At 45.4% G+C, this 24,864-nt stretch overlaps 1 protein-coding gene across 1 annotated transcript; it reads left to right on the top strand.

The window, feature by feature from the left end:
- Zbtb34 (zinc finger and BTB domain containing 34) lies at nt 1-22,766 on the top strand. The gene is made up of 2 exons (XM_021644337.2): nt 1-271; nt 16,494-22,766. The coding sequence occupies exon 2, from the start codon at nt 16,516-16,518 to the stop codon at nt 18,016-18,018; it is 1,503 nt and encodes a 500-aa protein (XP_021500012.1). The 5' UTR covers nt 1-271; nt 16,494-16,515; the 3' UTR covers nt 18,019-22,766.
- Nucleotides 22,767-24,864: the final 2,098 nt, after the last annotated feature.

The following is a 24,864-nucleotide window of genomic DNA, read 5'->3' as shown; positions in this document are numbered from 1 at the left end:
CGGGTCGGGCGAGACGCTGCCTGGTCAGTGCCGGGGCCGGCCGGGCGGGGTCCTGAGGCCCGGGCACCTGCCGGAGGCCAGGCAGTTGGCCAGGAGGGGCGAACCAGGGCTGCTGCCTCGCACCTCTCCAACCTCCGCCCCGAGCGGCTTGCTCTTCCTCCGGTACCGAGGGGTCTTAGTGACCGTGGTCCCCGGAGAGCCAGGCCCGGCCTGGGGGGGTCAGCGGGAGGCTGCCCAGGAGCTGCTGCCTCGGGCCACTGCTTTGGGCCAGGTAAACAGGCGGCGTGTGTTAAGCTTGGCCAGGGTGGTCTCCGTGGTCCCTGGCGCACGGCTGGGGACGGACAGGGGAGGGGGGCGTGTAAAACATTGCTCGCCTAGGCCAAGTGACTGCTCTGGGCTACTTAAATCTGGGACACTCCATCTTGAGGTTTTCAGCAAGTCTTTTTCCGTGCTGGGCCTCAGTTTCTCCACCTGAGAATTGAGAGTTTAGATGAACTCCCTACAGACCCCTCAGGATGTGAACGTCCGACATCGCAGGGTCTATACCTGGTTCAGCATGCTGGGCAGTTTTACCGAAGTCTTCCCCGAGACCCCAGATGTAGGCTTTTTAACCGCTTCGTGCACTTCGTCGCAGGGAGGTTTCAAAATGATTCCCAGGAACGTTTTCTTGGAAATAGCTCTACTGATCCTCCGTCGTTCCTTGCCGTCGCCCTGTGGAGCGTTTTGCATGCAAACATTTTGCTGTTTGTATTTGCCCATTTTGTCTTTGTTCCCTAGTCTAAGCTGTTTTTGCCTCACATCTGGATTATTGCAACAGCTTCGTAGCTGGTCTCTTGACTCCAGAGGTTTCACCCTCCCCCATCCTTCCTTTATGCTAACGCCAAACTTAGTATAGGAAGTACAAAAAAAAATTAGTTGAGTCCTTGCTTGCGTAGTAAATGTCACGTTGTGAGTGGTGGAGAAAAGGAGTTGAAGGCACTTTGATTCTCCAAGGCTTTAGCGTGGGTGTTCAGACATTGCCTGTGAAAAGGTAATGTCGGTGAGAAAAGTCTGTGTCCTATAGGACCAAGCAGGAGAGGTAGAGGTCAGTAGGCAGTTGTGGGGCTTACCGAAGGGGTGGTACTTGAACTGGGCGTTAAGGGCCAGTAGGATTCAGATGGGGGAAAAAGGATCCTATGGAGTTAGTGACTAAACCGGAGGGCTAAGATGGGAGAGGAGTAGGAGAGGAGGAAAGATTGATTAGGCTTGGTTCCTGAACGCTAGGTCAAAGTTGAAACTGTTGTAGAGGCAGGCATATTCCAGGAGCAAGAGACCAGGGTTGCTAGCGGTGGAAGGAACAGAGGCCGGGACAGTGAACTAGGGGGCCAAGGCAGACCACTGCTGAGAACTGAGTCCTGTCCTGCTCGCTTCATGGTGCCTCGCTGTTTCCTCGGGCCCCCTTTCAGCAGTCGCTTAGGTTTGGTTTACTCCTCTCATTGGAGCCTGACTTTTCTCCCTGCTTCCAAGTTTGGCCAGGTTACGACTGCCTGTAGGGGTGTTGTTCCAGTCTTCTGAGCACATTCTCCATTTCACTTCCTTCGGCCCCTGCTGAAGATACACTTCCTCCAAAGGGTGTTCCCTCACAGCCCTCCCCCATGCCTTTGTGGCGCTGGGACTCCAAAGCAAGCTTCCTTGGTTATGGAGCCTGTCCCGGCCCAGCTGGAGCAGCAGTTTTGTTTGAAGTCACAGCATGTTAATGCTTCTTTCAGATTCTTTCTGCTACCTGATGCTGGAACTGGAATTTTGATAATAAGTCCTCAAACAGTTCCTGATTTTTGTTGGTAAACAACTTTTTTTTTTCTTGAAGGAAAAGCTGTTAATAGTTAATAACAGCTTTTAGTTAATAACTTTCTCTGTCCTCTGTAACTTCTGGTGTTTAATGCTGCAATTCCAGGTGGATGTTTTCAATTTTATTCTCAAATGCAGAAAGCACAGAATAAATTCTGTGAAACAGGATCAGGAAAGAAAAAAATAGGAGGAATTCTTAAGTCTATGGGGAAAGCAAGCATCAGACAGGCCTGAGTTTGAATCTCAGCACAGCCACTCACCAGCTAGGTGAACTCGAGCAATTTATCACATTCTCTGAGCTTGCCTCTTTCATGGTGTTGCTGTTGTTGTTTGTTTGTTGTTGTTTGGTGCTGAAGAGTTAATTAACCCAGTTAATTAATTCACAAATGCTAGGCAAATGCTCTACCACTGAATTGCATCTCCAGGTTGAGCCTGACTTTTCTTGCTTGTAATGTATAATAAAGTCTGCACTGTAGGGTTTTACAGTGTTTGTGTGTGTGTGCGTGTGCCTGTGTGTGTGCGCGCGCATGTGCACTTACGCTAGGTTGGAGTGACAGGTATACTTTTCTACCTTTCTCCCATCACCTTGTTATCTTTTGAGACAGGGTCTCAGACGGGTTGACCAGCAAGAAGCCCTAGAGCTTCTCCTGTCCCACCTCCCCAGTGCTGGGACCACAAGCAGGAGCCTTTGCATGGCATCATTAATGTTTTGTAGCTGACAAACTGCTGAATTTAGTTTAGTGAAGGTCACCAACTGAGTGTAGTTAAGCTTCTAAGGGTTTTTCCTGTTGATGTTGCTGGCATGGAAAGCGCCCTGGAAGGATGCAGTTCAAGGTGAGCCTTTCTAAACTGTTCGTTATATACGCGTGTATTTTCCAGGTTTCCTAAGAAAGCCAGCCATGAGCAGATACACATTAATTTATTTGAAGGGTCTTGCTTTAAGAAAGCTTACTCCTTCTGCCTGAAACAGCCATTTTTTCAGCCCATAATTCAAATGTGAAAAATATAGCCAGGAACACCAGGCAAAACTCTGGCACCATATTAGACTGAGAAAGGAGGATTACTTGAACCCAGGAGTTTGAGTCCAGCTGGGTAACATAGCAAAGTCCTATCTTTAGAAGAAAAGCAAAGATTTTGAAATGCTTTTTGGGGCCGACTTTACTAACAGTATAAAAACAATGAGCATATCACAGTCAAAATTTGAAAACTATTTGAAATGTTTGTCCAGTTTGACATTATGGCCCCCTTAACCACCACGTCAGACCAACTGAGGTTTATAGGACATCTTGAATGAGATTTGTCTTGCCACTTGAAATTGGTCGTGTGGACACCAAGAAAAGCCACAAAGCTCACCAGGATTCCTGAGTTCTTCTCTTCCTTCTTAGAGGGCTATATATACACTTTCCCCTTGAGACTGACAAATGTGGTTTCAGTTCCTAGCTGGTTGTCATTAACTGAGTAACTCCAGGAAAGTTCCTTGTCTCTTGGAGGAGTATGTCTCTTCGTCTGTACAGTGGAAATAGTTGCAGCGTTTTTGTGTTGCCAGGAAGAGCTTCCTCTGCACAGTGGCAGGGCAGGAGCTAAGAGCAGCTCGTCCTCACTGATGAGCTCGTCCTCACTGATGCTGGTGAGGTTGAAGCAGCCATTCCTCTCCTGTGTGAAAAGCTCAGAAGCGCCTTCCAATGTTTTGCATTGACTAAGACAACTCGCACCCTCCCCAAATTAGTGTATCTGGGCAGACCTGGAGAGTGTTAGCGCCTCGCTCAGAAATGTAACAGTTCGGATAAAAATGTTCTCTCACATGAATTAATGCAGTAAGAACTCTAAACTTGTTTTCCTTTAAATTAGGAAGCGCCCTTCATGAATATCCATCACAGAATGCCATTTCCTCCCTTCTTTTTTTCTTGAGTTGAGTTTCATCAGCATCACAATGCTTCCTGCAGGCATACAGCTTATCAGGCTACTGAAAGCCTGGGTTTGGAATCACATGCATCTTGACTGAGAATAATGGTCCTTCCTAGTGCCTCAAGCAGCTTCCAAATTTGTCACCTTCCTTTCTTTTCTTGGAAATGTAGCATCTCTGGAAGCAGCAGAGTTTCCAGATGAGATAGAAGTCAGCCACTTTGCAGATTTTGCGTTCTGTCTATCCTGTACCTCCAGGATCTTCAGCAGGGCAGCCTGAGTGCTGAGGGTACTGCTGTCATGGCAGTCCAAAGGCCTTGACTTACCCGCTTGGTTTAGGATGCATCAGCTGACCCACGCTAAGAGCTGCTTGTGAGGTCCCTGCCTAGGAGCTCGTGTGGCCGAGCGAGAAAACACCCATTGCTTGGTCTGTACTCCAGGTTGTCATGGGGAGAGCATTCTGAGGCTTTACCTGAGGCCAATATGAAAGGGACTTTAAGCCCTTTCATATTTTGTCCAGGTGATATTTAGGAGTCCCTTGTTTGTAGTAGGCTCTTGGGCACAAGTTGGGCTCTTGTGGTGTAAGAGGTTTTGTGTGAGTTTTCCTTACATGTAATGTTAGGCGTGGTGCTGGATTTTGCTTTCCATCCTAGTCAGTGGAAATGATGTTTCAGGAGGATCGGGTGTGTTGACTCTGACCCACTACTACTATGTTAGAGGGCCTCTCCCTAGGAGCAAATGCATTCTTTGCTTCTCAGCTCTTTTTTCCCCTCCCTAGCTCTGTAATGCAATGCCCTCTTCAGTTAGCAAATTGTTGATCAGTCCTCAGTCTCTCCCACTCCATACCTCCTCCTGCCCACTGGGCAGCCTAATCTCAGCTTGCCCTTTTTGGACTCTTTTGTGCCCCAGAGTGGATGCCAGCCCACACTTTTGAGTTTCTGTGACTCCTTCTTTGGACGCATGTACACTATGGCTGCCCTAGAATTTCATTTCCTTCTCTAGCCTAGTGTTCCAAGTCTCTACATTGATATTCCTGGTGTGCTTCTTGTATTAGGGCTGTGGCCGCTCATGCAGGCTTTGTATTTGCTAGACAAGGACCCCACCATGGAGTTTAATCCCTAAACCCTTAATGGGGCCACTTAATGTGTGTGTATGTGTGTATTTTTTTCCCACAACTTGAAAAAAAAACCCGAAACTACACGGCCTCTAAAGATGGAAAACAATAAGGAAAAGGCGTGTCTTCAGTGCATAAGTGTGTGGACAGTGTTCTGTCATTTGTTACCACAAAGCTACAATAATGTGCATGCATAAATGCAAACCAGAAGTGCTGCCTTTCATAGTCCAGAAGAATGCAAACAAACCTGAAGACCATCTATCTCTGAAGTCAAAGGCAGGGGGATTGCAACAAATGGTGAGTTCCGGGCCAGTGGTCTCAGAAAACAAAACAAAACAAAATGCAGTCTTTTCTTTTCTTTTTTTACGTTTTTAAAAATTTTTTATTTTTTATATTAATTATAGTTTATTCACTTTGTATCCCAGCTGTAGCCCCCTCTCTCGTTCCTTCCCAACCCCACCCTCCCTCTCTGCTATGCCCCTCTCCAAGACCACTGATAGGGGATGTCCTCCTCCCCTTCCATCTGACCCTAGTCTATCAGGTCTCATCAGGACTGGCTGCATTGTCTTCCTCTGTGGCTTGCTAAGGCTGCTCCCCCCTCAGGGGGCAAAAATGCAGCCTTAAATCAAAACTGCATAAATTGCTACTATAATTCCATAGCTGCCTCCTGCAGCTCCTGCCATGCTTGCCAGCCCCAGTGACTTACATGTGCTAGTAAAAAGTGTTCTCTTGGGGTTGTTGTGTAGTTCTCAGTGTGTAGAACCTGTAACATAGGAGTGTGTGTCAGTTTACTATAATAGGTTAGAGTTTCAGTCAACAGCAAGTTATTGGTAGTTAAGTTTTTGGAGAATCAAAAGTTACCCATAGATATTGTTAGCACCTTTAGCCCCTGTGTTGTTGAAAAGTTAACCATAGTATAAAGCTGGGCATGATGGTATATATAATTCCAGTATTTGGGAGGCAGAGGTAGGAGGACTGGTTGCCTTGAGCTTGAGGTCAGCCTGAGCTATAGAGACAGGCTATAAAAAATAAATAAATAAACAAACAGACAGAAATTTTTTTAATGTGTGTAAATTGTTCTACATCTGTCTACTTTTAAAGTACATCACAGAGCTCCTTCCATATCGAAGCATAAACACTATATCTGTCCTTTCTTGGATTATTGAGACAGGGTTTCTCTATGTAGCCCTGGCTGGCCTGTAACTTTCTCTGTAGATCAGACTGGCCTTCAGCTCACAGAAATCAGCCTGCCTCTGCCTGAGGGCAGGGATTACAGACGTGAGACACTACCTCCTGGCTCAGTCTGTTCCTTTTAACAACTGTATTATGTTTCATTATAGATTTGTTTTTTGTTTTGTTTTGTTTTGTTTTGGGTAGAGTTTCTCTTTGTTGCCCAGGCTGCCTTCAAACTCCCAGACCTTGGTGGCTGTCCTGCTTTCATCTTTCCGAGTAGCTTGAACTACTTGCCACTGCACCCTGCTTTTTCTTTTTTATTATTTATCTTATTTGTTGTTGTTGTTGTTTCAAGACAGGGTGTCTCTGTGTAGCCTATTTATCTTATTTGTTGTTGTTTCAAGACAACGTGTCTCTGTAGTTTTGGCTGTTCTGGACAAGCTTTGTAAACCCAGGCTGGCCTCGAACTCACAGAGATCCACCTGTCTCTGCCTCTCTGAGTACTGGGATTCCAGGCGCACCCCCACTACACTCGGTGCTACCCTGCTTTTTCTTAATCAGTCACCTTTTGTGACTGTAGCAGAAAAAGAAAGACAGAAAGAAAGAGAGAGAAAAGCACAATGCATGTCTTCTTTCATTTTGTATACACCTGCAACATACTATTAAGTGTGTGGGTACACGAACATGGGACTGTGCACATGTGGAGAACAGCCTGTCAGAGGACAACTTGTGGGAGTTCTCTTAACCATGTGTGTCACAAAGGTCCAACTCAGGTGATCAATTTAGGTGGCAAGTACCTTTACCTGCTGAGCTGTTTTCTCCAGCTAGCTTCCAGACAGTTTTTAGCAGTTAACTTAGACCAAAGGCCTTGTATGTGCTGATAAATACCGCCAAATTATCCCTCAGGAATACATTTGCCAGCATTTAAAAGCTTTCTTACATTTAATGGCTTAAAAGTGGTATCTTGGTCGGGAAGTGGTGGCACAAGCTTTTAATCCCTGCACTGCAGAGGCAGGTGGATCTCTGTGAGTTCAAGGCTAGCCTGGTCCACAAAGCTTGTCTAGAACAACCAGGGCTGTCAAACAGAGAAACCCTGTCTTGAAAAACAGACAGACAGATAATAAAAGTGGTATCTTGGAGCGTAGTGTGCCTCAGTGGTAGAGTGATTCCCTACCGCATGCACAGTCCTGGGTTCAACCCCAGTGCTGCCCACTACTAAAAAAATATTTTCTTTTTTGTGATCCAAATGTCTTCAGTCATGAGTAAAGTTAAAACATGTTTTGGTGGGGTTTTGTCTTTTTAGCTGTAAATAGCCTTTGCCTATTCTTCAGGAAATTTTTTTGTGGCAGTCAAATTTGATTAACAAATTAAGTAGTTTAGAGATAGCCCACTATCAAATCTATGTATACTTCCCTTCAATCTGTCATTTACCTATGGCTTTTTAGAGAGAGAGTTGTGTTTTTATCGTACATTTTTATGTAGTCCTGTACATTTGTCTGTCTGTGCCTTTGTGGATTCTGGAACTGATGTTGTGCCTGGGAGAGCTAGTGTTGATGAATACACCAAGCTCCTTCAGTTATTTTTTTGGTGATACACAAGTCTTTTGAAAATACTCTTGTAAGAATGTTGATGGTACGCAGGCGACAGCCAGAGCCAGCTGAACATTGCTTACTCGTTTTTAGGACACTAGCAAGCAGGCAACCACTTTGAAGGCTTCAGGAGCCGAGTTCTACATTGGCCAGGCCTTTCATTTCACCCTGCAAGTGACCTGCAGTGACATCCCCCTGTAAGAGTGTCATTGCTTTTTTTCTCCTTTGTCCATACCATGTAAAGGAACAGGGCTAGTCACTGGTGTCTCTTTTTAGCTCAGCATGTCTGTTAGTTTCTGCTTGACTGTGCACCTATCTCTCTGTTTCTGTACAGTGCCCTTTTCATCCAGAGCTCCCCCAGGTTAAAAACATCACTTTGCAGGGAAGCCTTGGAACTGAGCTAGGATCAGGTCATCTTGCATTTCAGAGCAGGACACTGTGTGGCATCCTGCGCTTTTTCTTTTGGGACTGTGCAAAACTTTCAAGTAGCCCTATTGCCATCCGGATTTTTGTTAGGCCTTTTGTTCCCTTCTCCCTTGGTGTGTGGGAGGAATAGTAGTTGATGGACCAGTCCCTCTCCCTGTTGCCATGCCCACAGTGCTAAGCTGTGACCTCCCTTAGTGTGCCCAAACTTCTCCCTCTTTGATCTGCTACTCTGACCTCACCTGTCAATTAGAACTCCCTACTACTTGGAGCCCCTCTTTAGCATCCTCATGGCTCACTCAGTCCTGCGCACCCGCCAGAGTTTACTCTTGCTGTTTGAACTCTAGTCTCAGTGCTGCTTTGTATTCTGTTGAAGTTGGGCTGAGCCTGTGTTGTCTTGGTGGCACCTTGAATCACCAAAGGGCTGTCACTTAAACCCTAGCTTTGTGGTTTCTAACTAATGAAGGCTTTTGTATGGAGGGAGGGCTTTTTGCTTAAAGCAGACATAATGAGCCACAGAAAGGGGTCTGAAGAATCCAAGGCTGATCTTGGAAGAGGTCTTGCACTTCATTAGGAGCCACCCCATGTTTTCTTGATCATAATTCTTACCTACCTGCACAGGTTTAGTTTTGTTGCTTTCAGAAAGAATCTGCTTGTAGCATAGGTTGGCCTCCTGTCTTCCTGCTACTCTACTAGGAAAACAGGCATGTTCAGGTGGTTTTGATCTGGAAGAGGACACTTTAAGCATTGTACTTTCAAGGTCTGTTACTAAAATGCCTTCTCTATCTTAGCGATAGGAAGATGCTTGCCACTTTTCTCTGTGACCTTCCTTCCTCTTCTGCCTTTGCTGCTTCACTTCCTCTTCTGGGCACAGTGAAACAGGGAGGTTATCCCATAGAAGATCCAGATGGAGACAATACTGGAAAAATCAGCCTCTTGGAGTCTCATCTCTAAAATGGAATAATAGTACCTGCCTCATTTGGGAAGCACAGGGTCTCCTTGAGGTGAGGCATGATTGCATTCAATAAGTGGTGTTTTATGATGATCATGCTGGGAAGGCTCAGGGGTATGACTGCAGGTGGCATTGAAGGAGCAGGCGAGCACTTCCCACAGGTTGAGGACCATGAAGACATGAACAGTAGCCAGTTTCAGCTAATTCCTTATTTTTAGAGTTAAAATATAGGATAAATGACTAGAGTTGTTGTTGTTTTGTTGTTTTGCCCTATTATAATATGCTAGGAAGACATGATTAATCTGCCAAATTAAAGAACACCGATCCTAATGTTTTTAGTGAGTGGAATAATCAAATTCATTATTGTTTTCTGAAGCAGCTGTAAACTTACTCTAAATGAAAAATGAATATAAATCACATCTCTGCATTATCAAAAATGAATTTGATTCCCATCTCTCCGTGGGCTGGGAGAAAGCTGCATTAAGCCCATGTCAAACTGCAAGACAGGGACTTTTGCGCGTCCTTGCATTCCCTGTGGTTTGCTGTATGTAGGAGTTGATGTTGAATGAGTATTTCCTATATGTGTAGAGAAATAATTTAAGTCCCCAGTTAGTATGCCATTTACTGATTGCAATTAAATCTTAGTGCAGCACAAATGACAGACTAATTTCCTTAATTTTCAAAGAGTTCTGACAATCCAGTAAAAACGCAATTGCAGGCAGAGGATAAGAAGCAGCAGTTCAGAGCCCAGCTGCCTTCAGCCTGCCATTGACAAATTGCCATGAAGTGTGAAACATGGCGGCCTCATTGGTAGAAAAGCACATGTGCAGCAGAAGGAGGAGGGGCTGTTCTCCTCCCTCCAGTTCAGCAAAGCTAATCCTTGATGCTGATAGGTGTGGGGAGCAGTTCTTCCCCGTGGGCTGAGCAAACCAGTGGGCACTCGCCACCTCTTAGAAGATGCTTCAGCATCAGAGGTTGAAATGCAAAGCCTGTCAGCTCTTCTGCAGGAAGTTACAAGAGAGCCATAATGTCTGTAACGTGCCACCGTGCTGTGTGTGATGGCTGATTAGTTTGCTTCCTGGTTTTGTCATCAGTTGACGTTGGTTCAACACAATGTTATACAGCTGTCCTTGGGGTTTATGAAGTTGGAAAAAATGAGGTTGATGAATAAGTACCTCTATAGGAGGATTTTAAGGTATATTAGATAATTTTTTTAATTTCCATGTGTGTATCTGCTTGTCTGTATGTGTATCATAGGCATGCAGACACCCAGAGAGACCAGAAGGAGGCATCAGATCCCCTGGAACTGGAGTTACAGGTAGCAGTGAGCTGCCACATGGGTGCTGGAAATAACATGGATCCTCTGGTCTTTCCAGACCTAGTTACGTTTCTTGGCCAGCACATGCAAGCACAAATTCAGGATTCTCTGAGGAAAGAGGGCATTGGAGTGGGGAGAGTTTTGTTTTTATATTTTTCTTTACTATGCTCTGAAGTGCTATAATATGCATGTGTTTTTACTCTAAAGACAAATGTATGTAAAAACTTTACCGAAAATAAAGTAGGTCTGTTGATAATTCCATGCAAGGAAAAGCTGCTGGTTCTAATGAGCAGAGAGAGGACCGTGAGTGCAATTGATATCCGGACAAAACCTCTGAGTTCTGGGACCACTAGGATAAATCTGGCCTTGGGGTATAGAACTTGCAATCAATTGAGCCTTTTCTTCTGTTTCATGCCTACACCTATGTGTCCTGGTACTGTGCCTAGAACTGAAATTAACTGAGCTCACCTTGATGACTTCCCAGTAGCTGTTTATCGAGTGTTGCTTGTTAGCAGCTCTCGGGGAGAGTCTTCAAGTCTCATTGTCGCTTCTTAGGGAAGCTACTGTGAGGCAGAGGAGAGCGCCTTCTTTCTCCTTTTGCAGAAAGATGGGGTTAGGGCGGTTGTTCTTTCCTGCAGCCCTGCTTATGCCAGCCATCCGGAGAGAGGAGGCCTCTAGGAAGCCCTTTTCAGTTTTATGCTCCATCACAAAATGCTCTGCCACTTGTGAAGCCTCCAGACCTTCTTTCCTTTTCACCCTTTGATTATCTGTTTAGACACCTTCTACTGGGAAAATGCCACAAGATGTGGGTGACGTGTGACCTTTTCTTAGGTGACAGGTTTATTTTTGTAAGTCTTGCCAAATGGAGAAAGAATTTCATCTCTTGTTAAATATTGTTTGTTTACTGATAAAATGACTATTTTCTCTCTGTCTAAAAGGCTATTTTTATTCTTTGTTTTTAAAAGCATCTGCTCATATTTGTGGAGTTTGCAGTTGTGATATTTGGCTTTATTATCTGTGAGTCTCATACTTCATGTATTTTGTAAGCCCTTTTCATAATTTGTTTTCTGCTCATTTTTTGTAAGCATTTTTAAGGTATAAGTAAAACTTTATTAGTAGTACACCGAGTGCCTTCTCTTCAGGGAGTGCTCTACAGGAAGGGTGTAGCTATGAAGTTTATCAAGTTCCCCAAGCAACCTCTCTAATAATTGTCCCTTTCCCCATACTTAAAATGGCTCGTGAAGCCATCTTGGTGTGATCCCTTTAGTCCTGTCCCTGCTGAAGAAGCGCTTCCAGAATGTCCTTCCTTCTGGACTCCGGCAGTCTCTCTTAACACATGCGATTCTTTCTGTGGAGATAGTTTCCCTGCAGGACTTCCACGCCCTCACAGATCTCCGGAACCTTTCTGCATCCTTTTGATCTTAAAGTAGTGATTGCCCCGGTGGCCTTCTGTGACCGCACCCTCACCCTGAAGATGACCAGGATTTATGGTCAAAGGAGTATTAACTCCTCATGCAGGTGCTTGGCACATGGTTAGACTTGTCAGTGAGTTAGAACCCAGTTGTACATTATATCTGGCTAGATTTTTCTTTTTTGTTTTTTTAAGACATGTAACCAAGATTTGGTGTGAAATGGTGAGGAATTTAAAATAAATGTTTCTGATAATGTTTGCTCTGTTGGGTTAAATTTATTATTATTACTTTACTTCATAAGCATAGTGACTGGATGGGTTAGGGTGCTGTACAGCAATGAAGCCTTTCTTAGCTGTGCTTGAGGCTCTGGTTTCTGTGTCCAGCACTGTGCTGTGGGGGAGGCTTGGTTGGAGGGTTGGTAACTACTAGAAAACACATGTAGTGTTCTAGAACAGATACATTTTTAAATCATTTTTTAAAAAGATTTTATTTATGTATGAGTGCTCTATCTGCATGTGCACCTGCATGCCAGGAGAGGGCAGTAGAGGGTATAAATGGTAGTGAGACACCATGTGGGTGCTTGGAATTGAACTCAGGATCCTGGGAGAGCAGACAGTGTTCTTAACCGCTGAACTGTCTCTCCAGCCCTTAAATCATTTTTTTTTTAAGAAACTTAATAAAAAAAATCCATTGGCCTACATTATATTTATGAGTTTATTTTAGACAGCATTTATCTCTATAGCATTAAGTCTCACAGCCAAGATATGTATCTTCATTTATCCATATAAAAATTCCTTATTAAGGAGTGGTTATGGCGCACTCCTGTAATCCCAGCACTTGGGGAGGTGGATCTCTGTGAGTTCGAGGCCAGCCTGGTCTACAAAGAAAGTCCAGGTCAGCCAAGGATACACAGAGAAAAAAACAACCCTCCCCCCCGCAAAAAAAAAAAAAAAAAAAAAAAGATAGTAGATAGGTGTGCTTATGCTTCTCAAGCCTGGTGACCTGAGTTCAATCCTGAATCCACACAGTTAAAGGAGAGAAACGACTGCCACAAGTTGTCCTCTGAAGCCAGTGTGTGTTCCTGCCCTCCCTCCCATTCTCTCTCTTAGATCCGTGTGTGTGTGTGTGTGTGTGTGTGTGTGTGTCTCACTCACTCACTCACACACACACAGAGTAAAAAAAGATAATCCTTTTGTCCTGTTTCTTCCATTTTACTTATGCTGCAGATTCCTTGCAGCTCCTTGCTGCTGTATTGCTGCTTGCACCTTATTCTCATACCTGGCCTGTTTTTCAATATAGTTATTTTGAAACCTCCGCTTCTTAGATCCTCATCACTTGTGTTTTCTATTTAAATAATATCTGCATATAACATTAATTCTGTCTTTTCTTGAATGGCTGTGCGCCTTCATTTTTTTCTTGTTGCTTTGCCTCAGGATTTCAAATACAACAATGTGAAGAATGTGATGGTAAAGCCAGGTGTAGTGGGCACACCCTCACACCTTTAATCCCAGAACTCAGGCAGAGGCAGATAGATGTCTGTGGGTTCAAGGGCCCCTGATCTACATAATGAGTTCCAGGACAGCCAGGGCTATGTATGTTTTATTCAACTAAAAACTACAGAGAGAGAGAGAGAGAGAGAGAGAGAGAGAGAGAGAGAGAGAGAGAGGTGATGGTTAAAAGCTGTGTCTATTTTATAAGTAAGCCCCATGGGAATGCCTTTAAATGAAGTATTTCTAGAATGTGCTTAGGGAACACTAATTCTTTGGAATACTAATGTCGTACCTTGAGCGGAGAGTTCCACAGTTAAATGAGTTTGCAAACTGCTGAGTTAAACAGAACGCTTGCTGCAGGACCCTTTCAGATGGGTCATTACGCTAATGTCTTTAATCCCTAGGAGGTAAGGGTGTTGGGGCTAGACAAGTTCTGTTGCATAGTTTGGGGAAAAGACAACGATTCTCTCTAAGGCTAATTAATGTCTTTGCTTTGCAGTTGCTGGTTACTATGTTTTCTTACTCTGAAGGGGTATTTACTTCTGACAAGAATTTTTGGTGAGGTATTGATGTGGCGGTGCAGTTTTCTCCTTTGATTTTGTGATGCCACAGATCATTTTAGCAGCTGTTCCTCAGTCACAGCCCCGTAGATGAAGCAGACCTCTTTCTGCTCTGTGTTGTCCTCTGGTGTCAGGTTTGCACCAGATGCATTGAGACGCAGACACGGCTAAAACAGTGAACGGCCTGGAGATCATTTGTGCCTTGGCACTTCTGTGTCTTTTTCATTTAGTTCTGCCAATTTATGTTATCCTAAAAATATGTCCATTTCATGCAGATTTCAAATTGGTTTCAGTCAGAAGTCTAGGATAAATAGAAGCACAACATTCCTCTTGACTAAAATGTTTAACTCGTATTCTGACAAGATTGAAAATTCTGATGTGATCCAGTCAAACTGATTGATCCTTTCCTGCAAGACTCTTAGATTTAGACTTATCTTACAGTCTTACCTTTTCTCAGTGCTTATATGCTAGTGAATTGTTTTTGTTTCTGTTTTTCTTTGTTTTTTCTAGCCTTCTGGGTTGAGTCACTTCTTTCTTTTTTTTTTTCCAATTTTTTGAGACAGGGTTTCTCTGTGTAGACTTGGCTGTCTTGAATCACATTGTAGGCCGTGCTGGCCTTGAACTCACAGAGATCCACCTGCCTAGAGTACCGGGATTACAGGCATGTGTTTTGTTGCCTGGCTCACTTATTTTTCTTTTCTTCTTTTATTTCTGTGGTTTCTTTTTATTTATCATGTGTGTGTGCGTGCACACACACACGTGGAGGGGGTCCAGTTCTGAGACAGGGTTTCTCTGTAATGGCCCTGCTGTCCTGGACTTTGTAGACCAGGTGTGTGCCACTGCGCCCAGCTTGAGTCTCATATTTTCACTATTCCCTTAAGATAAAGTTGTTAAGGCGCTGACTTCCCTTGTACTATTTTTGTTGTAGATGATGTTTTCTAAGCCTCAATGTTTTATTGTGAAAAACTTCAAAGCTGCAGAAAAATTGATAGGTTTGTTTGTTTGGCTTGGTTTTGGGTTTTTTGTTTGTTTGGTTTGGTTTGGTTTTGATTTTGGTTTATTTGAGACAGGGTTTCTTTGTGTAGCCTTGGTTGTCCTGGACTCGCTTTGTAGACCAGGCTGGCATCAAACTCACAGAGATCTGACTGCCTCAGCCTCCCAGAGTTCTGGGATTACAGGCATGCACCACCATGCCCGGCTTCTTGGTTTTTTGAGACAGGGTTTTTCTTTGTATACCAGGCTATCCTCCAACTCACTATGTAGACCAGACTGGCCTCGAACTCAGAGATCCTCCTGCCTTTGCCTCTGTCGCTGCCTCTGCTGCCTCTGCTGCCTCCTGAGGGGCTGCAATGAAGGGTGTATGGCATTACTGCCTGGTCCAACAGGTTTTTACAGTAGCCACTGACTGCTGTGTACTGCCGTTAACATTTTACTGCCTTTGCTTTGTCACTAGTCAGTCTGTCTGATTTGAGAGTTAGTGCTCAAGTAAGTTAGAGACAAGGGCAGACTTTGTCTCGTGCCCTTCATGCTCTTGATTCTTGGTAAGGAGTATTTCACTTTCTGATGGTTGGCGAGCACTCAGGAAAACCAGAGTATGAGGCCAGACTGACTGGTCTATGGGGTGAGACCCTGTCTCTAAAAGCAAAATTTATTGGTCATTTTAAAAACAAAAATAGAATTGTTCGATCTAGTCTTGTGTTTACCTCAGCAGCTGTATGCTATTTGTTTGTGTGTGTGTTTGCATGTTTGCAGTGTACTTGAGGTTAGAGGACAGCAATTAGAAAAGCTGTCCTCTAACAGCTTGAGAGCTGGAGCAATGGCCAGGTGGCTAAGAGCTCTGGCTGCTCTTCCTGAGGACTCGGGTTTGATCCCCAGCCCTCACCTGGTGGCTCACAGCCATCTGCAACTGCAGTCCCAGTGGATCCAGCACTCAGTCCTGGCCTCTGAGGACACTGTGCGCACATGGGACAGGGGAGACATGTGCCCGCTGTCCCGGTGCTCTGGGCAGGAGACAGATGGGCATTTGGGGCATGCTGATCAGCAAGACTTGCCAGTTAGTAAGCTAGGGCTCAGTGAGAGACTACTCTCAAAAAATAAGACCTCTGGCCCCTATGGGCATACTCATACATGCCAGTATGGTGTGTACATAAACATGTACATACAGAAATACACAAGGCAGGATAGTCTGTACAGGAATTGGAACATTTTTGTGGAGTTCCTCAGGTAGTAGGTGAAAGGGAATTTTTCTTGAAAAACTACTTTCCTTCAGCTGAGCCAGCTTTCTTATGCATGCAGTGTTTTTTTTTTTTTAAATAATTTTTTTGAAAATAATTTTATGTGCATTAGTGTGAAGGTGTCAGATCCCCCAGAATTGGGAAATCGGTGTTACAAACAGTTGTGAGCTGCCATGTGGGTGCTAGGAATTGAACCCAGGTCCTTTGGAAGAGCGGACAGTGCTCTTAACCAGGAGCCATCTCTCCAGCTCTTGCATGCAATGTTTTACTTTTGATTGAGTTGTGTGTTAAGTAAGAATGACAGTGAGCTAATTGATCATTCACTTATTTGGCTTTAGGTGAATTAATGGAGAGATGGAAGATTAAAAACTAAGCAAGAGGAAGAATGTTCAGACAGACCTTAGGAGTACTAGCTGCGGAGTTGCCGTGAGCTCCTGTTTTCATTGCTTGCTCTTGCTGAGGAGCCCTGGTGAATTACGGATGCTCTTTGTCTCTGCAGATTACGCCTGGTGTCGGGAGAAATGGACAGCAGCAGTTTCATTCAGTTTGATGTGCCTGAGCACAGCAGCACTGTTCTGAGCCAACTAAACGAGCTCCGCCTGCAAGGGAAGCTATGCGACATCATCGTCCACATTCAGGGTCAGCCGTTCCGAGCCCACAAGGCCGTCCTTGCAGCCAGCTCCCCGTATTTCCGGGACCATTCAGCACTGAGCACTATGAGTGGCTTGTCGATATCTGTGATTAAGAACCCCAGCGTGTTTGAGCAGTTGCTCTCCTTCTGTTACACTGGAAGGATGTCCTTGCAGCTGAAGGATGTTGTCAGTTTTCTGACGGCAGCCAGCTTTCTTCAGATGCAGTGTGTCATTGACAAGTGCACGCAGATCCTGGAGAGCATCCACTCAAAGATCAGCGTGGGGGATGTTGACTCTGTCACCATTGGTGCTGAAGAGAATTCTGAGAGCCAGAACGGGGTGAAAGATGGCAGCTTCTTCGCCAATCCTGTTGAGATCTCCCCTCCATATTGCCCTCAGGTACGGCCACCTCCAGTCAGCAGTGATCTCCGGATGGAGACAACCCCCAGCAAAGCCCTTCGGAGCCGCTTACAGGAAGAGGGGCACTCAGATCGGGGAAGCAGTGGGAGCGTGTCTGAGTATGAGATTCAGATTGAAGGGGACCACGAGCAAGGGGACTTGTTGGTGAGGGAGAGCCAGATCACGGAGGTGAAAGTGAAGATGGAGAAGTCTGACCGGCCCAGCTGTTCTGACAGCTCCTCCCTGGGAGACGACGGCTACCACACGGAGATGGTGGATGGGGAACAAGTTGTGGCTGTGAATGTGGGCGCCTATGGCTCTGTGCTCCAGCATGCGTACCCCTACTCCCAGGCAACCTCACAACCTTCCAGTGTGCCAGAAGCTTTTGGAGGTCAGAGCAATTCCAGCCCGTCCAGGTCCATGCTGAGCTGCTTCCGAGGCCGCGGGGCCCGCCAGAAGCGGGCTCTGTCTGTTCACCTGCACAGCGACCTGCAGGGTGTGGTGCCAGGCTCTGACAGTGAGGCCATGATGAACAATCCTGGTTATGAGAGCAGTCCCCGGGAGAGGAGTGCCAGAGGCTACTGGTACCCATACAACGAGCGGTTGATCTGTATTTACTGTGGGAAGTCCTTTAACCAGAAGGGAAGCCTCGACAGGCACATGCGGCTGCATATGGGCATCACTCCCTTTGTGTGCAAGTTCTGTGGGAAGAAGTACACACGCAAGGACCAGCTGGAGTACCACATCCGGGGCCACACTGACGACAAACCATTCCGCTGCGAGGTCTGTGGGAAGTGCTTTCCATTCCAGGGCACCCTCAACCAGCACCTGAGAAAAAACCACCCGGGTGTCACCGAGGTCAGGAGTCGCATGGAATCCCCCGAAAGAACAGATGTGTACATGGAACAGAAACTCGAAAGTGATGCGGCAGCCTCAGAGATGGCACTAGATTCCCGCATGGAAATCCATACGGTATCTGATACACCTGACTAAGGTGACAGAGAAGGAGCACCTGAACAAAGCACATCAGTCAATGCATCATTGTGATTTGCTTTGTTGTAATCTTTGCTTTTCCCCACCATCTGGAAATCTCCCGGTTTCTTGCTAGTTTCTCTGAAGGTTCTGGGTGGGGTACTTCTTGTGTTTACCCTCCCCTCCCATCCCCTTCCCTCCCCCAAGGAGCTCAAAGCATGAAGGGCAGCATATCCAGGGAAAACACAGGCTGACAGTATTCCTCTTTGGCTGAACGTTTCTCCCAACTTTGCCAGTGATTCAACTATGCCAACTGGTTGACCCTACGTTCTCTGCCAAAAGAGGCAGGCGCTCTCACTATGGGTGCTAGCCCCAGTGTGTTTTCATGGAGAGGCTAGGATGCCGTCAGCTGGTACAAATGGGTAACCTTTTCTAATTTAAAATTACTTTTAGGGGGTAGTTAGACAATTTATATATATATATAATAAAGTGGTTATTATATATATAGTATATATACATTCTCAAATTTGAGTTTATTCTGGTTGAGGTGAATGTAAGAGGAATATATAATTTAATACAATGTGAACAGAGCTCAGACTCTGTTTCAACCCCACCTACTATGTTAGTTTTAACCCTTCGTTTCCCTTACAGAAGAATGTCAATAGATTTTCATATATAGTAATCATGGTGTCCAAATGCAAGCAAAGCAAATCACAGTGTTCGTAGCTCTGTTTCATAACAAACACATAAACCAAATGCCATAAAATTCCTCCGACTGTAGTGGGAAACCATTTTGGAATTTTTGTTTGTTGTCCAGGTACACTGGACAACCTGTGGTGCTGACCTTTCTATATACAATGTAGTGTTATATTAGCCAACCCCAAAGGAGCAGTGGTTTTCAAGGTTTTTACTGGCCTACAAATCTACCTTCATTCCGTACTGTAGACGCATACATACCAGGTAACTAAATCCAGTCGCTCCGTCGGGAGTTAGTACTCTCACTAAAGGACAGGAATTTGTAGCGCTTGTCTACAAAATTCTCCAAGCAGTGTTGTAGTTCTGTTGTTTTGTTTTCTTTTGGGTTTTTCTCTCTCTCCTCAAACAGCCAGTTCAGGTGCACAACAACTTTTTCTATGCAGTTCCCAGGGAAACTGCAGAACTTGGAATTTGTACTTTTTGTAAAGCTATACTCTACGGGAATTGCAAGCAATATATCTATCTTAGTATTGTGTGTGCTAACAGAGCCTCAGTGGCTCCCCACTCAGTGTTTCCTGCTTGAAGAAAAAAGTCAAAACCCTCCAAGATCCTCTGTGTGTCACCAAATCTGTGTATGTCTCGCCATTTTTGGTCATGTGGTGCTATTTTTATGTTAAGTATCTTTTAGGTCAGTATCCGTCTAGAAAATGTGAAACCTACCAGTAGTAATGATGTAGTTACTTTCCTCTCAAGCTCATAGCTTGAAAAAAAACCTCAAAAGCATGTGCTGGCAAACAGGTTACTGTCTGAGCTGTGTCTGGTCAGTGCTCTGGAGAATGTCTCTGCTGTTAGGGCCATGTACACCAGCAGGCTTCGCAGAGAGCTCTGGTTCTGTGGATTCAGGCATAGGGCAGTTTAGGAAGCAGCTGAGGGGCCGGTCTTGCAGCTGTGCTCTGCTCTGCCTGAGAACCTGGACTCTAACAAATAAACAGAAACTCAGAAGCTAAGGACCACCCTCAGAGGCTACGAGCTAAAGAATACGGAAAAGATGTTTTGCTGGTTTGCCATGCTTTTGTGGCTATTAAAATACCAAGAATAACGGTTTTGGGGGGAGGTTTTTGATTTTTGTTGTTTTTGTTTTTCCTTAAGAAGTTTTATTCTAGCCCTTGTGTGTAGCAGCCCCAGTGGCGGCTCAGTAGCACCTCCTTAGCACACAGGATCTGCTCATGTGAATTGCTCGCCTCACCTCAGTGTTAACTCCTGTTGATGACTAATCCCGCTGCTCCCTCCCGGAGCGGCTCTTGCTAATCGGGTATACGGTATGCCTTTTCCTCGTCAAACTGCCTAAGTCGGGGTTTGTTCTCTCCCTGAAGCATTTGTTCAGCCGAGAAAGCTGAAGGCCTCAAGGAGAGGCTGGGCCCCAAATGTTTACCTACTTAAGTGTGTTCTGAGGTTTCAGGTAAATGTCTGTGATTTTTCATTTTCCTTACACAAATGTTTTTGGTTTTGATTTTTTTTTTTTGTTTGTTTGTTTAGAATTAAGTGCAAAAAAATTTGTGTGTTGTGATATCAATTAAGTTTGTGACAAGAAAGGCCCCAAATCGAAGGATGTGAGACGTGGAGCTCAGGGAAGGAGCCTCCTTTTCACTTAGTTAGGCCTGTGGCCTTCTGAGGCGCTTCCAGAGCACCTGTGGCGAGGGGAGTGCACTCGGGCAGCGCGTCCATGTCCTGGCTCTTGTCACTGTCTGTTGGAACTTTCGTACACGGAGTTCTTGTGTTTGTCAACTTGTTTAGCTGGTTTGAGTTTACCAAAGAGTGACTTATCCAAAATTGTCTTTGACAAAAATATACATTGCTTTGATTGTACAGTTCAGGTTCAAACATTGTAATGGGACTGTTAGGGGCAGAAAACCGATTTGAGTTATAAATGATCATGATTCCACATTTTGCAAGTTGCGCTTGCTCCCATTCATGTTGCTAACACTTTACCCTCTCCACTGCTAGCAGTGTTAAGAATGAATTCTCAAGCCATAACACAGTACTGTAAAGTTCACGGGGCTTTGAGGGGGACAGCGTCCAGGCCAGCACAGTGTTGCATAGCTTGTCTGCACAGTCACCCTAGGCGCCTGCCAGTGCGCATGGCTGCCAAGGGCCTTCCATGCAGACAGGCCCGCAGCAATTAATTGTGCCTAGCCACATGAGGATGTGCCAGGAGAGCCAGCATGGCCGCCGAGCAGGCCTCTCTCCCTGAAGCTCACTGTGGAACTCCTTGCGGACAGCAAACCTGTCCCTGTACAGTTGTAGGTTAGGTCTCTCCGTATAGCAGATGCACAAGTCCACTAAGATAAACAGTATGTGAAGACATCTTTCACAGTGAATTATGTCCTACTTCCAAACAGGCCTGTGCGTGAGTGAGTCTCTTCTCAGCTACCTTTCCACCTTAGACAATGTGAAGACAGCCACAGCGCCCTTCCTTCCCTATGACATTTACCCCATTGCACAAACTGTGAAGACGTTTTATACTTTTGCTAACATTTGTGGTTTTCAATCCTTATGTTTCTTCTCATCAGTCCTCTGCCCTCTTGTTTCTACTAAAGCTGTAAATACCTTTAGAAACCATTTGTAAATACAGTTAAAAGATGAGTTCATCTTCCCGGTCAGTGGAAAAGCCTCCCAATCAATTGGCTCTGCTTTGGCAGTTTTTTTTTGTTGTTGGTGGTGTGTGTGTGTGTGTGTGTGTGTGTGTGGTGTTTATTTGTTTTTTTAAGCAGCAGAAAGGATACTGTCAGTTCACTGTTAAGCAGAATATACTGTAGAACTAAATTGGTAATTTTTAAATCTCCAGAGCATGAGTGTATGTCTCTTTTAATAACGGCAAGTATAACCACCTCTTTATTTTACCCTTAGCCCAGACCACAGGCCTGCATATTTTCTGTGTGTGGTTTTAATTTTTAACAACCTTGGTTCTGGAGAGAATCTGTGGGAACACAAAGCAAGGGCTAGGGGAAATGTCCGTGTGAATGAGCTCTACCTTAGGGTGCTGTGTTTTATTTTAAGCTTTCCACTTGTTACTGTGATGCTTTTGTTGTCACTGTTGTTGTTAGATTCTATAATGGTTTCCTGTGAAGCCTCCACTGAAAGGGACTCAAATATGCAACATCTAAACTATTTTCCAAGGGCTCATGCCCCTTGAATGGTGCTTCTAGCCTGGTCAGGGTTATTTATTAAATTTTATATATGAAAGTATTGGGGAATTATGTAAACTCTTTATACGAGACTATCTAGTTCTTACATCATAGATTTCATGTACTCAGTGCAGCTGAACTGTAAGTTCAGAGAAGTCATTCATTTTGTTCCAGATTCGTAATGGTCGTCATACACGCCGTCTTCAGTAAGTGCCAGAGTTCCCACTGTTCCTGCCAGGGCTTGCCAACTCCAGGTGCCCCCTGGGTCTGGCACAGACAGGGCTATTGCTGCTCCTGATTAGCTCGGAGTAAGCCTCGCTCACTGCTCTGAGTGGCAGATTGAGCACACAGACCTCTCACAGCCCTTCAGTGACAAGAATGCTGTGAATGTGGCCTTGGGACTTGCAGACCAAGCTCCAGGCTGCTGCCCTGACTAGAGCAAGAGGTAAACTCACCTGCCTCCCCTGAGAACGACCGTTTTCCTAATGTGAAACCACCCCGTACCACTTTCGCAGTAGGGCTAGCATAATCTTCCGTTACAAATGGCTGAGCAGTTTGAATGACTTCACATGGTGTCATTATCTTGCAATATAAACTGGTAACCTCACAATGCCACACTTCATCACCACGTGAAGTAAATGAAGCTAGCTAAGCGGATGCTGTATCAACTTGTAACTTACCATTGAGGGTTATTTTGTAGCATGAATTGAAGACTATTTATTCAAATGATATTTTACTCGTATTCATTTTGCTTTAGGTTTGTGACATGAATATTTCAGTGCTGCTTAATTTCATTCTGAATTCTTGTTTCTTGCTTGTAAATGGCTTTTTTTATGGTAAAAATGCAATGGAAATTGCTGTTTGTAAATAAAAATGCTGCTAGAGCAACCTTGCTGTGGTGTGTGTGTTCTCTGCCTCCATCCATGGCCTCCAGCCCCTGACAAGCACCTGTGTCTCTTACCGCCCACTGGTTCTCTGAAAGGCCAGAAAGACTAGGTGTATCCCAAGAAGACTCAAGTAGCTGTGGAGCTCTGATCCTTTCTTGTGTGGCCAAGACTAGGTGTCCTCAACACGAACGGTGCCAAATGCTTTCCCTATCCAGCTGTGGAAGCACGCCCATGGCGGCAGCCCTGGGGTGCCTTGCCCAGTGCAGCTTACAGTGGGATGGGCTGCTCTCTGTCTGCTTAGCCGCTTGACAGTGACCATGACCACCCTTTCTCCTCATCCTTTCTTCCTCCTACACTCATTTCTTCCTCTTTGTCTTTTATTCCTCCATCACCCTCCCCCAATAACTCCCCCAGCTCAGAAGCCTTTCTCCCCTACAGCAGCCCTTCAAGGTTAGACCCTTCACAACAGACTTACTGAGTTCTTCCACTTTTCATCTGTGCTAGACAGTCATCGGGGGGCTGTTCCCCTCTCCCCCACTTCAGCCTATCAGTGTCTTATTGCACAAATCCTGAACTCTTGCCCTTGTGTTCTTAGCACAGTCCTTGTACCACAGTGGGTAGCTGGCAGGTGTCCATTGAAAAAATGAGCAGGCCCCTGTCTTGAGGGCTGAGCTGGGCAGTGGGGCTGTGGTGTAAGCATGAGTCAGCATGACTCCCATGATTCTACAAGCTGACTGTTTCCTGCGTGTGTGCCAGGGCTGCTCTACAGTCAACTGACAGTGGGTATATGCTATGGAAAGCCTGTTTGGGAACTAGCTTCCCCCACTGGATGGGGCCTACGTCAGTTTATACGCCTAGAGGTCTGACTTTAAGTCTTGTCTTTGCCTGACCACGGCCTTAAGTCACATAGTTTCTTTTTGCACTCCCTCTCCACTGTAGGGCTTTAGTTTACTTTTTGAGACAAGGTCACCCATAGTCCAGGATGGATTCAGTCTCACATAGCCAAGGATGACCTAATGATCCTCCTGCCTCTGCCTCTAGATTGCTGGGGTTAAAAGCACGCACCACCCCATCTGGTTTATGTGGTATTGGAGAGCCAACGTGATTCTTTCTGCCTGCCAAGCAAGCACTGCCAGCTGTGACAGGTCTTGGTAGAATTGAGGTGGCATGCAGAACCTGGAGGATTGCTACTCTGGCAATCAAGTTACTTCTATATGACTGTCATTTTAACAGGCACTTGCAGATGAACAATTCATCACACACCCAGGTCCCTGGAGCTGGCTTCAGAGAATTTTCCAAAAGATTTCTTTTTTCCTCTTCTCAACCCCTTCGCATTCTTCCTTCAGTTTTATTAATGTAAGCATCAAAAGGTGGCCATTGCCTTGACTTTGAGACATACGGGCTCTGTGGCTAGCTTCCATCACTGACTTGCCTTGAGGCCTCACCAAATCTCCCGAGAGCATGCTTGCTTTGCCGGATGATTCTTCTCCAGGGAGCCAGGCCTCTGCTGCTGTTCAGACAGAAAGGAATTCCTGTCTTGTCTGTGCCCATCTATGCACACGGGGCACATGCCGAGCCAGTTGCCAGTCTCATCTGCTTTCTCACTGCCCTTTAATCAACTCCATACGCTCGTCTCTCCTCTCTGACTCCCACATTGTAGGCAAGCACGGTAGCCCTGAGCTAACACTCCGCCCTTCTTGCCTCCTCTGCTGTGGCGAGGCTGGTGGTGAAATGGGGCATGCTACCAGGTTACAGTAACAACCACCAGTTGCTTTGTTCCCTCTTCTGCATTGCCCCCCTTTCCTTGGGCCCCTGAACGGGCCTCCTGCTACCAGGCTCTGTCGAAAGGCTCCACTTCCTGTTGTGGCATTTTGCTCATAAGCACACAGTTTTAGAAACTAGTTAATGTGTGAATATGTGTATGATGCATAGGTGGGCACACTTGCCCCAGCACATGTGGAGAAGTCAGAGGACAACTTTTGGTTCTCTGTACCTTCATAGGGATTCCAGCAATCGAACACAGGCTTGTACAGAAAGCTTTTGCCCTCTTAAGGCGTCTCAGCCCCAGCCCACTCCCGTTTTCTTTAAAGATTGAGGGT

The sequence above is a fragment of the Meriones unguiculatus genome, chromosome 8 (genome assembly GCF_030254825.1).
Source record: "Meriones unguiculatus strain TT.TT164.6M chromosome 8, Bangor_MerUng_6.1, whole genome shotgun sequence".
Classification (NCBI taxonomy): Eukaryota; Metazoa; Chordata; class Mammalia; order Rodentia; family Muridae; genus Meriones; species Meriones unguiculatus.
Note: the sequence above shows the minus strand (reverse complement) of the source record. Positions and strands in the feature narration are given on the sequence as shown.